This window comes from Canis lupus, chromosome 9 (assembly GCF_048164855.1).
Source record: "Canis lupus baileyi chromosome 9, mCanLup2.hap1, whole genome shotgun sequence".
Taxonomy (NCBI): domain Eukaryota; kingdom Metazoa; phylum Chordata; class Mammalia; order Carnivora; family Canidae; genus Canis; species Canis lupus.
The window spans coordinates 39,407,682-39,421,590 of NC_132846.1; the positions used below are offsets into that span (position 1 = coordinate 39,407,682).

General features: G+C 38.7%; 1 protein-coding gene across 3 annotated transcripts in view; it reads right to left on the reverse strand.

The window, feature by feature from the left end:
• Positions 1-423: 423 nt before the first annotated feature.
• PPP2R5E (protein phosphatase 2 regulatory subunit B'epsilon) overlaps positions 424-13,909 on the reverse strand; it is a 145,194-nt gene continuing 131,708 nt past the window's right edge. For 2 of the 3 annotated variants that reach the window (XM_072838868.1, XM_072838867.1), the window contains exons 12-14: positions 10,712-10,839; positions 8,049-8,150; positions 424-5,227 (exon numbers count right to left, since the gene is read on the reverse strand). In XM_072838868.1, the coding sequence (XP_072694969.1) occupies positions 5,128-5,227; positions 8,049-8,150; positions 10,712-10,839 (330 nt within the window). In that variant the 3' untranslated portion in view covers positions 424-5,127. The remainder of the gene's footprint in view (positions 5,228-8,048; positions 8,151-10,711; positions 10,840-13,909) is intronic. The other variant, XM_072838869.1, reaches the window with a different exon arrangement.

Sequence of the window (13,909 nt, forward strand, 5' to 3'; positions counted from 1 at the left end):
AGCCCCATAAGGAAACTCCTGTCTTGAGAACTGAGGCCTCTGGCTGAACTCCAAGGCAACAATCAGCACCAGCTTGTCAGCCATGTGAGTGAGCCATGCTGGAAGTGAATTCTCCTGCTCCTCTTGATTAACCCAAGTGCACACTTATTGCCAAGCCCACCCAAACTGTATATTTTGAGCAAAACAGTTAACTGCTGGGGCCATGCCTCTAAGTTTTGGAGTAGTCTGTCGCACAGCAAGACACTGGACCACTCTCCAACATTATATCCCCCTAATCACAACCAATTTTCTCAAGATGAAAGCCTGAATGTACCAACCTATTGCCTCATAACTAAGTTGTTCAAATCTATTATTTGTATGGCTCAAAAGGCCACAGGGGTCAGAAACAGCAAACAAACAAACAAACACAGCCAGGCATCTGAAAACTCTTCACTGCTTCTTTATTAGGATGCACCCACAGTACAGAACCTCTCACACGTCTGTGAAAGGAGAAGGTTACATTTCCCTTTGGGAGCACCTTCATTTTTGTTTCTGTTACCACTTTGAAGAAAGTAAATCATTTTCAAAGAAAGACATTTTAAACTCCAAGTGTTTAAGACCCAGCTTGCATTTTGTTGTGTTTGAAAAGGAAGTAGCATATTTTAGCCAGAGCTGGAGGATTGTTTTGTGGCATTTTAATTTTGATGTGGATCAGAAGTCTTCATTGTCTGGTTGAACCAGTCCATAATTTTCATATGCAACTTTTCATATAAAAAATGTTTCATTTTTACCTCTACCCACAAACAGATGCTGTTTTAAACACACACACACACACACACACGCGCGCGCGCGCGCGCGCACACAATTAAGTTTAAAACCAATATGAATCACAGCATTTCTAACAGGAAAAATAAACTTTTGCTGCCCTCTCCTGCTAAAACAATGAAATACTAAAGTACCAAAAGATTTATGAAGCTAAAGCGAAATTCTCAAACCAAAAGCAATGGATATGTCATTCTCATTATACCTCAATCAAAAATCAGACAACAACCAGAAAATGTATTGGTAATATTTATATTTGAAAGTTCCCCACTGATACATGAGGTCTGGATTACAACTTATTTACAATAAGTGATTTCAAAAAAAAGTAAAGACAGGGAAGGGAAGGGAAGGGGAGGGGAGGGAGGGGAGGGGAGGGGAGGGGAGGGGAGGGGAGGGTGGATGGGAGGGAAGAAAGGAGGGAAGGGAAAAAAAGAGGGTGGGAAGGAGGCAGGGAAGAAAAGGAAACCTATATTCATAGACATCATAAAATGGGATGTTTATTTCCAAGAGAGATACTACTGCTGCTATCGTGCACAAGAAGCAGCACAAATTAACATTCCACTAGATCAAAATTTGCTCAACTTTCTCTCAAGATGCACAATCCTTTTAGATTTTCAAAATTAAATACCAAGAAATAGAAAATGCGTTGCCAATATGCCTACTACAAAAATCCTTTGTGGGTCATTCCTTAACTTCACTCAGAGAAGCAGCTGAGCCAGAATATAAAAATAAAAATATCGATGTGCAAATAAAATACCACTGATCATGTCTGGTGCCACCTTTTTGCTATAGGTGGCATAACTTTGTGATAACATTGGTTATAGCATCAAAAGAGAGAATCTCTTCATTTCCTGGGCCAGCTCAGTGCACCTAATTAAATTGGGAAAGAACAAAACAAGAGAAAAAAAAAAAAACACAAAAAACTCTGAACACTTAAAAATGCCAATAACATCCATACATCTTCCCTTCCCCACCCCACCCCAACCCCCACAAAAAAATAAAAAAGCTTTTAAAGCTCTAAATATACTTTTTTTTTCTTTCCATAGTGTGATTGAGCCTAGGGCTATACACATTTAAGTATAGCAGGTGCAATTACAAACAATCCTGGCTCTGCACCCTGGACTGTCCCACGCATAGAAGGAGGTACAAAATAAATTAAACCCTTCCATTTAGGCAAGCAAGCCCAAGATGAAGGAGCATAACCCTGCTTGTGAGTATCCAGCGGCATCAAGGGTATTATTTATTTCTTACTTTTTTTATTTTTTATTTTATTTTATAAAAAACAGATGTCAGGGAGAGCAAAATATAATAAAATTTAAAAGAACGAAAACTAAACACTGAAGGGAAACAACTGGGGACACTTGCACAATGAGAAAAGGAATGCATGCTTGATTCAAAGTATGAGATGGGTCAATTCACTCACATGGTTGTTCTGGGCCAACAATCCAGGCCCCAGCATCATTCTAAACCACAGGGTTTGGTTTGGTTTGGTTTTGTTCTTCCAAAGACACTCTTTATCCTACCCCTGAAACCAATATGGTAGGGATGAGGTTGGAGTGATCATCACTGACTAACTATAATATTTGCTATTTAAAAAATATATTTATATATAGTTCTGGAAATTATGAAGCGAACAAAATATAACACAAAGATGCATTTGTCACAATTAACTCAAGTTGCAGCAACAGCAGAAATGTGGGGGGGGGGGAGAGAGAAAGAGAGAGAGAGAGATAGAGAGAGCTGCTGTAAATGCAGCAAGTACAGCCTTAACTATGTCACATAGTGCAACAGTCAGATTACCTCAGTTTCTCTGCGTCACCGGACACAACATGACAAATGTCACATTGTCACTTTCGGTTAAAATAGAAAAGACAGTGTTTCTTCTCAGAAGTTGCCCTATACATTTTAGACATAGATTTATAATTGCTTCTGTATGTCTAAAATTTGGCTTTGTTCTTCTCAGTTTGGAATGATCAACATACAGAATTAATATCCAGGGTATCTGTGCAGTCCTCACCATGACTCAGAGGTTGGGAAAGGTGCAAAACAGGGTCCTCGTCTTTCTCATTTCAAATGACTGCATTTCATTGTAATGGGCAGAGATATTTCATAAACCTGTGCTTTTAATGTCTTCTATCTAAAAAGATGAATTAATGGCAAACAAAGTTTATACAATCAAAAACAAATGTAATAATGCACAGTAAAACTAATGGGCTCAAATCAAAAGGGCTAAAGGAGATGATTTGTTACAAATTTATTTTTTATCTTTAGTGTTTGAACTTGCACCTTTGCTCCAGCACTTTTAATTAAGTTGTTTCGTTTCGGCAGCCTCTGCCAGCTTTACATTGAATCCCCATTAATGTTTTTTTTTTTTAATCTCTTCATTCCATTAAACCATGTTGTGTTGGGTGTTGCATATGACTCTTTTACTGCTGTTTCTTTTTCAAAATTAACATAGCCAAGTTTTGTTTTTGTTTTACAGAGTTACTGAGATGACAATATCCATAATTAGTTGACTTTTATGCAAAAACTGTGACCTGATAATCCTGAAACACTTATAGGGGAGAAAGGTCAGCCTTTTTTTTTTTTTCCTTTTTCTTAGAAATAATGAAACTGCATATTCTACTTTATATTTAAGTGGAAGGAAGAGAATATACAAGTCCATATTGATATTATATTTCTATTAAGAGCAACAACAGTTCAATATGTTCATGTTTGCTACTATCACAATTCCATACATGAACACAGAATCAGCTCTATGCCTTGAATACTGCTGGAGATGATGGTTTAGGATTATCAACTCACTGCTGCCACGTCCATAACAAGCAAAAGCATCCTGAAAATAAATTCCAAAACACATATCTTTCAGTACATAATAATGCAACCGCATCAGGTAAGTACATACTGGACACAAATTTCATCAGCATATATCTCCCCGAAATGTAAGATTCCTCTTTTAAATACAAAGCAGAGAGCCAATAAGATATATGTAATACAGCCCTAAATTTTGTTTTTTGTTTTTTTCTTAAACAATTTGGTCACAATGCACCTTTGATATAAAAGCATTTTTAAACTTTATTATTAATACTCAGGACATTAGGGATTTTCAGATTTTTTTCAGTAGCATTTGTAGAACCACTTTTGGTAACAAATACAGTAGTTAGGAATACGCATCCAATTCAGAATGCATAGTAATATTTATCCTGAATCCTTTCCGGCTAAAAACAGGGCTGGCGCTGTGATGAGATATAGAACGAGAATCTACAAAAAACACTGTAATATGTTTGTTTGTTTTCCCAGAGGCTACATCCTCTTTTGCTGGAATACTTTATAAATACATATTAAAAAGTAAGGCAACAACTCCAAACAGTCCAAGCTGTTTGCTCAACTCTCTTCCCAATTAGATTCACAATCCTGGCAATCAATTTCATGGTTGTACTGTTTAGTGTTTGTCTTTCTTATTACAAAATGGTCCAAAAGGATGTTTTCTGACATTTCTCAAACATCTCTGGTATGTATGTTCAGTGATGTATGCAACTAATACTGGTCGGGTACTGAAGCCTAGGATATCCCAGTGCCTGTTTTCAAAGGATTCAAGACATTGATTTGGATTCACCATAAACTGATGCATGAATCCAAAATTCCCTTCCCTACTATGTTTATCACCTCTTCTCTTTTACTCCTAATTTTAAAACTAAAGGAGTACCAGGACTACCTGGTTACTGGAAAGATGTTCACTCCAGTAAAACAAGACTTTTATCAGGGACCTTTACAATTCCTGGCCCCATTCCACATGGACATTCAATTCATGAAGATGTGCAAAAGGAAAAGATGTTAAATTACAGTCAAGTTATCCAGAGGAGGATGTTATACAAACTTATAAGGAAATGACAGTCTTTTTTTTTCTTCCATTACTATAAATACATTTAACAGCTTAGCAGAAAGACAAGCTAAATTTAAGATTGTTCACATTTGAAAATTGTTTCATACTCTCTGCTAAGGATAAATAAGGAACTCCTGATAATAGAATTTTAACATAGCAATTTCATCAACATATCTTTGAAGACTGCTTTTTGTTTTTTAAAGAGGGTTAGAACAATGATTATGTTTGCAAAGTTCTGAGAAGTCTATCTACTGTCCAAACTTTGGATTGAAGTCCTTATTTTTTTTCCTTTACTTAGAGACAGGTATATACAGTGCTGTTGTAATAATGAAACAAATGTGAAATCTACTGCAAAGTTGCACAATACAGAAAACTGTTGCTCCATCTTCTACTACATAAATGTGTGACTCCACAGGTTAGTGATGTTGCTGTCATTATTTCTGTTAGGTTGGAATTATGCCATCACGTCTAAGACCTCTCTTTAATTCCAGATCCTCCAGTTTTTTCCACAGTTCTTCACGCTCTTTTTCTTTCTTTTTCTCACTGGGGAGAAAACAGAATATAAGGTAAACAACCAGGAAAGTTTGAAGAGATTATCTAATAATAACTGCCCCTTTGATATATTTTTTCCTCATGTAGGTTTTACAAGTAGTCTTCAAAAAGTTTGGCATTAAGCTTATGGGTGTTTTCTCTTTTTGGTTCTTCTTATCTTTGATCAAGAGTTTTATGGCATTCATCAATACAATTTATCCTGTGGGGCTTTTCTTCCAGATGAACTTTATGCTGAATTATTGCACATCTTTTATACTGACAACTTTATCTTCAAAAATTCTAAATATTTCTGAAATAGTTACTGTCATCCCATTCTTTCCTACTTTTCTCTCTCCCTGTAGGTAGGAATTTCAAAGTTTAACCACACTGTCATGCAACAGATACTGTCAAATTCTCCCCCAATTTCATTTTCACACAGCACTAATGCTGGCATATGTATCTAACAGTGCTAGTTATTTATTCCACCCACCATTTTCAGATTTGTATTAAAATTTGATCTGAACTGAACCTTAAATTTGGTGCTATCCAGAAGTGAACCCCTTCATGCAGCTCTTCTCTAATAGCACCAAATAAATCGTTTTTCTCTTTGCCTATTCCCACATCCAAGGAGAAGCCAATGTTTCCATCTAGTCAGTACAATCTTCTATCACTCATTTGACAAAATACTATCCTTCCTTTAAAAAAAATCCTGGTCTCATTAAGAAAGTCTGTTCATGGTAAGTCATTCTAATGCACCAGAATTAACTTTGCTGTGTCCATTCCTGGACCCCTTGGTCAATAGGTATCTTTTCCAAGAATTCGGTCTGTTTAGTTTATTTATTTATTTTTTTAAAAGATTTTATTTATTTATCCATGAAAGACACAGAGAGATGCAGAGGAAGAGAGGCAGAGACACAGGCAGAGGGAGAAGCAGGCTCCATGCAGGGAGCCCAATGTGGGACTCGATCCCGGGTCTTCAGGATCACGCCCTGGGCTGAGGGCGGCGCCAAACCGCTGAGCCACCCGGGATGCCCGGTCTGTTTAGTTTAAATGATAAATGATCAGAAAACAGTTTTACTACTAAAATTCATTAAATATGAATTAATTTAATTCAATTTGATAATTTTAGGAATAAGGTCTTTATTTCTCTTAATGGAATTCTACAGAGTTTTATTTAATCCTTATTGAACTGGGATAATAATTATGGGTTTTCAGTCGCTATTAACAAAAAGACATTATGTACAACACACTCTTTAATGGTATGCCACAATATGAGAATGTGCCCTTTATTTCCTCTACTTAGATAAAATTCTTAAAGACTTGAAGTTTGAGACAAGGAGGGTTATAAATGTAGTGATTTACAACAAATGTAAACAGTTAAAAGTTCTTTAAATTACAAGTATGGCACAACATACCCCATAACTGATTTTATTCTAGTATTATATAGAAATCACTGTGATAGTCCTTTGCCCCACCACCATACCTTTCCCCACACTGCTCTTTTTATCAGTAAAATGCAGGTAACACATGCAAAATCAGGGAAAGCAAAGCAGCGAAGGAACCACACATAGCTTTGTTCAGGAGGTTCGGCAAGGTCTTGGGCATGAACACTTGTACGCATTGCTGGGATCTTCTAAAGTCCATGGTTTTATAATAAATAAAGCTGACATTTGCTTCTGGATCAAAGCCAAATTAGAAGCCCACTACTAACAAGCTCTCTAGATTTTCCTCAAGTTCTCCAAGTATACCAATGCCACAGTCTAAGTATCTGTGTCCTGTCCTACCCCCAATTCCTCAGTTGAGATCCTCACCCTCAAAGGTGATGGGCTCAGTAGCTGGGCCTTTGGGAGATAATTAGGTCATAAGGTTGGAGCCCTCATGAATGGCATCAATGACCTTATAAGAGAGATCCCACAGAGATTCCTTGTCCTTTCTATCATGTGAGGACTTGGAAAGAAAGTGCTGGCCATGAATCAGAAAGAGGGCCCTTATCCAACCATGCTGGCACCACAATCTTAGCTTCCTGCCTCCAGAACTCGGAGAGATATAAATTTCTGCTGTTTAAAAGCTATGCGTTATTTGGTGTCACAGCATAAATGTCTGTTTGTTGTAGCAGCACAAATGGACCAAGACAATATCTTCTGGAATACAGTTGGACATGTTGAACGAGAAATAATAAAGTTGAAAACTAATGTATATGAAACCAAAAAAGGCTTTTCTAAGCCATAAGCATTTATGTAAAGAGGTCAACTGGTTTTTCTTCCTTTTTGGTCTCAAACATTTTAATATTTGTATAATACCAGACTCTTGACCTTCATGTTCTTTCCACTGTCCTTTAAATCCCAATAAATTTGTTGTGTGCAAGAGTAGTAAGTTAGTTCTGGGCTAAGGAGCTAAATAATTTTTTTTTCTTTTTTTTTTTTTTAGGAGCTAAATAAATTTGATGCCTCATCCTTCTTGGTGCTGGACTGAAGTACACAAGATCTGCCCAATTCTAGTTCAAGTAAGTTCAGGATGGGTGTGAACTCAGATGACAAACCACCTGATGGTCCCCTCAATGCGCTTGAAGTATCAGTTACATGCCAGGCCTTTAACCCTAAGGCAGAAGAGAAACATTACAGAAGGAAAGGAGGAAAAAAGCCTTTCTTAAAATGATACTTTGTTACTGAGTGGCACACTAATAAAGACACAGCTAATGAGCATGCAAAAATGAACATGTAAATAAATATAACTGTGCTAATGATTTAGGGTGCAATGAGGCAACTGCAGCAAAGAGCAAGGAAAGAACCCAACAGTTTTATGCACAGCTGACAAAAAAGCTTTAAAAAGTTACCGCTGACGATCTGACTTGTATGTGGCTGTCAGCTCATCAAACATGGTGCTGTTCATTTCCATAAATGCCTTCAACACATTGTACACTAGTGCCACAATAGCCCTGGGAAGCAAAGAGAAAAGAGAACATGTTGGTTAGTCTTATATAATGGGAGCTGCACAGAGAAAGTGAGAGCGCAATCTGTGTCTGAGTGAATTCCTTGTATTGTAGAATCTCTTCTTAGTTGAAACAACTAGAAAGGACCTATAGTTCATTTCCACATTGAGAGTTCCATTTGTTACTATTCCAGGCAAGATATCTGAGGGGTTGGCAGGATTAGAAGAAGAAAAATCTAATTTTGCCTTTCTAATTATTGGTACCCAGAATAGACTTGCCTGTGGGCACTTGTTAACTTCATTTAATAAAAAGACAAGTATAAAAATAAAGCCACTTCACCCTAAAAAGGAGCACCTGTGGTGGAACTAACCTTAGAGCCTTGAATTTGCACAGACTGTTCTATTTTATTTATTTTTTAAAAGAGAGGGAGAGGGGAAAGAGAGGGAGGGAGTTGGGGAAGGGCAAAGGGAGAGAATCTTAAGCAAGCTCTACAGCATGGAAGTTGACATGGGGCTCAATCTCACGACCCTGTGATGATGACCTGAGCCGAAATCAAGAGTTGGATGCTTAACTGACTGAGCCATCCAGGCACCCCCAGAATTTTATTTTTAAAATGATAATTATACATAATTCATCAAAATTGAAAGCTGTTCTCATGGAAACAAATAATATATATGTTATTCATATTCAAAGATATGATACCAAACCCCTCTAAGTTGGGTATTTTAATATGTTTTTTTAAAAAGATTTTATTTATTCATTCATGAGAGACAGAGGGAAAGAGAGGCAGAGGCAGAGGGAGAAGCCAGCTAGCTCTCTGCAGAGTACGGAGCCCAATGTGGAACTCGATCCCAAGACCACAGGACTACAGGATTACAACCTGAGCAGAAGGCAGATGCTTAGCCGCTTGGATACCAGCTGCCCGTTAGTTAAGTTTCTAGTTGTAACTTGTTTCAGTCCATTCACATCGGCTAAGTCTCTTTGCTGACCCAGGACATACTCTGGTCAGGTGACTGGCAAACTGGTGATGTGGAACAGCTAAATGGAAACAGCTAAATGGAAAAAATGGCAGTACACCTTTATCAAGAAGAAGAATAAGCTCTTGACAGCATGAGGACTATGCCCACGACAGACTTGATATCTTCAGACTCTAAATAGCATCATCCTTTGCAAAAAATGTACTTTACTACTATTTGGCAGCAAACCTGCTACCAATACTGCTGAAAAAAGCACTGGTATAAGTGAGACTATAGGTTAAATAAACCATGGATTTGACGTTTCCAAAACCTAAGTGTACTTGCTGTGTTGCCCCTGCTCTGAAACCATTAAAGGAAAACTTAAGCTCTCTTCTACTGAGGTAAAGGACCCTCTCATGTACAATGAGCAGTGATGGAGAAGGCCAACTACAGCACACTCGCCAGAGCCACTCTCTAGGTCCTCAAGGGACTGCCTATATAATGAGACTTCACTGTTTACCAGGTTCTTTATTTTTACAAGTTTTAGTAACAAAATTTGGCAAATTTGAAAAATGAGAAATGTGATTTTATACTTGTGTGCAAAACTTCAAAACACATACTATGAATATACTTAATTACATCTACTATTATCTAATACCACTCTGAATTTTCTTTCATTCCACAGAGAAACATGTAAAGTCATTCAAATATAGAATGCTTTGACTTTTATAGGACTAGATGTTAAACACTTCTTTCAAAATTATTATTTTTTTTTAAGATTTATTTGACAGAGAAAGAGAGAATGAGCAGGAGGTGGGGGAGAGGAAGAGGGAGAAACAGACTCCTCACTGAGCAGGGAGCCCGACACCCTAAAAGGGGCTTGATCCCAGGACCCTGGGATCATGACCCAAGCTGAAGGCAGATGCTTAACCAACTAAACCACGCAGGCGGGGAATCCCTGGGTGGCTCATGGGGATCCCTGGGTGGCTCAGTGGTTTAGTGCCTGCCTTCAGCTCAGGGCGTGGTCCTGGAGTCCCGGGATAGAGTCCTGCATCGGGCTCCCTGCATGCAGCCTGTTTCTCCCTCTGCCTGTCTCTCTCTCTCTCTCTCTCTCTCTCTCTCTCTCTCCTCTCTCTCTGTAGTCTCTCATGAATAAATAAATAAATCCACCTGCTGCATTCCTGTAATACTCAGTTTGAGCATCACTGCCTCATTGATATCTGCAAACCCTTCCTCTCATCCCAGAACATCCCTCAAATAGCTCTGTTACATTCACAGACAAATCAGGAACTCAAGTAAGTAGATATTTTAACATAACAGTATTTTAAAAATATTGTTTTATAAAATATCTATTTACTAGTGAATCTCCCCTAACCCAGTCAGTGAATTTCTAAAATCAGGAATTTTCACACTATCTGTCTTCATCAACAGGCACAGCATCTGGCACATAGCAAGCATTCAAGACATTTTATTAAGCAAAAGAGAAGGAGGGAGGAAGAGAAGGAGGGAGGAAGAGAAGGAGGGAGGAAGATAAGGGGGGATTGAGGGAGAAAAAGAAGGGGGAGGTAGGGAAAGAGAGAAGAAGGGAGAGGGGAAAAACTGAAAACCTACGGATTCCAATGTTCTTTTGAAATCCTATAAAGACTGGAAAACATGATGGGAAGGATGACATTAGAGTTTTCTTCTATCAAACTCATGATGTATTCATTATTCCAATAATACAGTGCCCTTTCTGCCACCTTTGGAAAAAAAAGAAAAAGAAAATATTAAAAGAGAAAAAAAGACATAAAACTAAAATTTCTCCAAACAAAAATACTTTAAGACTATTTTTATATCTTTCAATCAAATGTGAAATTAAATATTAATCACACTTTACATTTTTGTGGACTTAAATTTCAGAAAGTTCCAAAGTGGTTCATCAATTTAGGAAAGGAAACAAAGGTTTTTTGCCTACTTCTTTTCTGCCTACTGCCTGTTTCATCTGATTCCACATTTTCCCCACCTGTCCCCCAAACTCCAAATACATTTCCTCTACTTCTAGATGCACACTGTTTTTCCCAGGTCATTAGCCCCCTTCTGGCTCGCTTCTTTCATCCCACACACTTCAAATCAATCTCAGGGCCCAGCACACAGCGGTATTCAGGCAACAGTTACTCAGAAAAACCTAGCTGCTCATCTCTACAAAGCAGTCACGTTTGCTGAGCAACTCCTCTGGCCAGCCACTGGGGCTGCAGTGCGGAAAAGGTCCCATCCTTCCCGCCACCCAGGACTAGGCACTGTTGTGTCCACTGGAGAGATGGACACTGATGCTCAGAGAGACTGAGGCCCTGGTAAGGTCACATTACTAGTAAATGGTGAAAGCTAAGACTCAAGTCTAGTGACCAGACTCTTTCCACAGTTTATCTCTGGTCCCTTCCTTTCAGGTGAGTAAGCAGGGAAGAAGTCATTCAGTTTCTGGGCATAGGGACACCTGCTTGCTATCTCTGATCACCAAGCTATCCAACGGACTATGAATTCAAAAGAAAGCCTCAAAAAAAAAAAAAGAAAAAAAAAAACTAAACAATTTTAAAAGTAATCAAAAATAATAAACCAAAAATCTCAAAAAGGCTAGAATTTCTAAAAAGGGTACATTTTAGGAGAAAAAGAAGAGTGGCTTTCATTCATCCAGATTAAGAAATTACATTATAATTTAATAAATTAAATTTAAATTAGACTTAAACTTAACAATTTAATGAAATGGTACAAGATGTACCCACCAATAGACTCTGAGAAATTAAGCCTTTCCATTTACATTATTCAACTTGCTTCCAAAAAAATAAAAAATAAAAAATAAAAAAATCCTGGGATTCAGGAAGCACTAGACCCTGAGATCATTATTGAATGTTTACTCTAAGCCAGGCACTGTGCTATGTGTTCCACATACATATTATCTCATTTAATCCTCACAACCAACACACAGCGGAAGTGCCATGATTTCCATCTTGCAAATGAGGAAATAAGCCCAGAGTATATAAGCCATTGCCTTGAGGCCACATGGCTGGCAAGTGGCAGACTCCAAAGCCACTGCTTTTAACTTTACTCTGTTATCCCTTTGGAGCTCCTGTGCCAGTGGGGGGAAAGGGGTAAGGGGGCCTCTGTGAGCCTATCCAATATAAATTGTGATGCTATGACCAAGGCAAGATTCTGTGACCAAGATAGAAGAAACAAAGTGTCAGTAGAAAGAGTGGAATGAACAACCTGGATGACCTGGGGCAGAGGGCAGAGCTGCAAGAATGTAACATGGGAAGTAGCATCTAAGCTGGGCTTGGAAGGATGAAGTGAAGAAGGAGAAGGCATTCCAGGTGGAGGGAATTTCAGGAAAGGAGGGCAGAGGTGCCCACACGGGCAATGTGTCTAGAAACCATGAAGCACATGGTGTGGCTCAGCCAAGAGCACAAGGAAAAAGAGGAACAAAAGGAGGAATGCGCATGAGGCTATTCTGAGGCTACTTGGGAACTTACAACCAAAAGGAAGAATTTTTAAAGAGACCACAGGAGGATGCTGGTAAAGAGGTAGAAACCTAGGGTTTTCCTATATCCAATTAGGAGTCTAATGTTTAGTTGCTACTTAATGCTCACAAGTATCTTAATCAATGTTATCTGTCTGTGGCTATGCAAAATCACTTATAAGTCCGTATCCAGCAAAGCCCCTTAAAGAGGAAAGGCATTGCTTATGCAAAGTAAAATTAGCATTTCTAACACTAGGACAGAAATCATTACTTTCCTGAGACCCACTATCCTCCTTGCACCTTGGCGCTGTCTCTGGTTGGAGCCCTCTGACCCCGAGGCCACACTGGGGGCAAAGTAGTAAACGGTGTGTGGCTACACTGAGTGGCACTCGAAAAATGTCTGCTGGATGCACCAATGGAATACTTAACAAATGAATAAAGAAGAATCTCTTTACTCTCCTTTCTTTTGTTCTAAATTTTACTTCTGTCAAATAATTTTAAATTCTGTTTTCTTTCTGTTACAGACTAAATTCATGTGTTGAAGCCCTAACCCTCCAATATGTGTATTTGGAGATAGGACTTTCAAGAGGTAACTAAGGTTAAATGAAGTCATAAGGGTGGGGTCCTAATCCAATAGGCCTGGTGGTCTTAAGAGGAGGAAGGGAGAGATCTCCTCCTTCCTCACACACTCACTTCAAGGAAGGGCCATGTGAGGACACAATGAGAAGGCAGCCAGCCATCTGCAAGCCAGAGAAGGAGCCCTCACCAGAAGCAGACCAGGCTGGCAGTCTGATCTCAGATTTACAACCTCCAGAATTGTGAGGAATAAATTTCTGTGGTTTAAGCCACATGGTCTGTGGTGTTTTGTTATAGAAGACTGTTGTGATCTGAATGCTGTGTGCCCACAAAATTCGTATGTTGAGATCCTAATTCCCAAAGATGATGGTATTAGTAAAGGGGCCTTTAGTCAGGTACTGAAGGTACTGAAGTCATAAGAGTGGAGCCTCATGAATGGGATTAGTGCTTATAAAATAGGCTCCAGGGAGATCATTATACCCCTTCTGCCAAGTGAGGATACACGAAATCCACAACTCAGAAGAGAGGCCTCACCCAACTGTGCTGGCATCCTGATACAACTTCCAGCCTCCAGAGACAAGAGAAATAAATTTCTGCTGTTTTTATAATCCACCCAATCTGGGCTATTTTTTTTTTATAGCAACCTGAATGGACACAGCCATAGCTGACTAGACATGTTGCCTCCTTTCTAAGCTTCTGAGCATCATTTAAGCCTCCCTGGTGATCTTAAAAGAGATTTCTGAAGT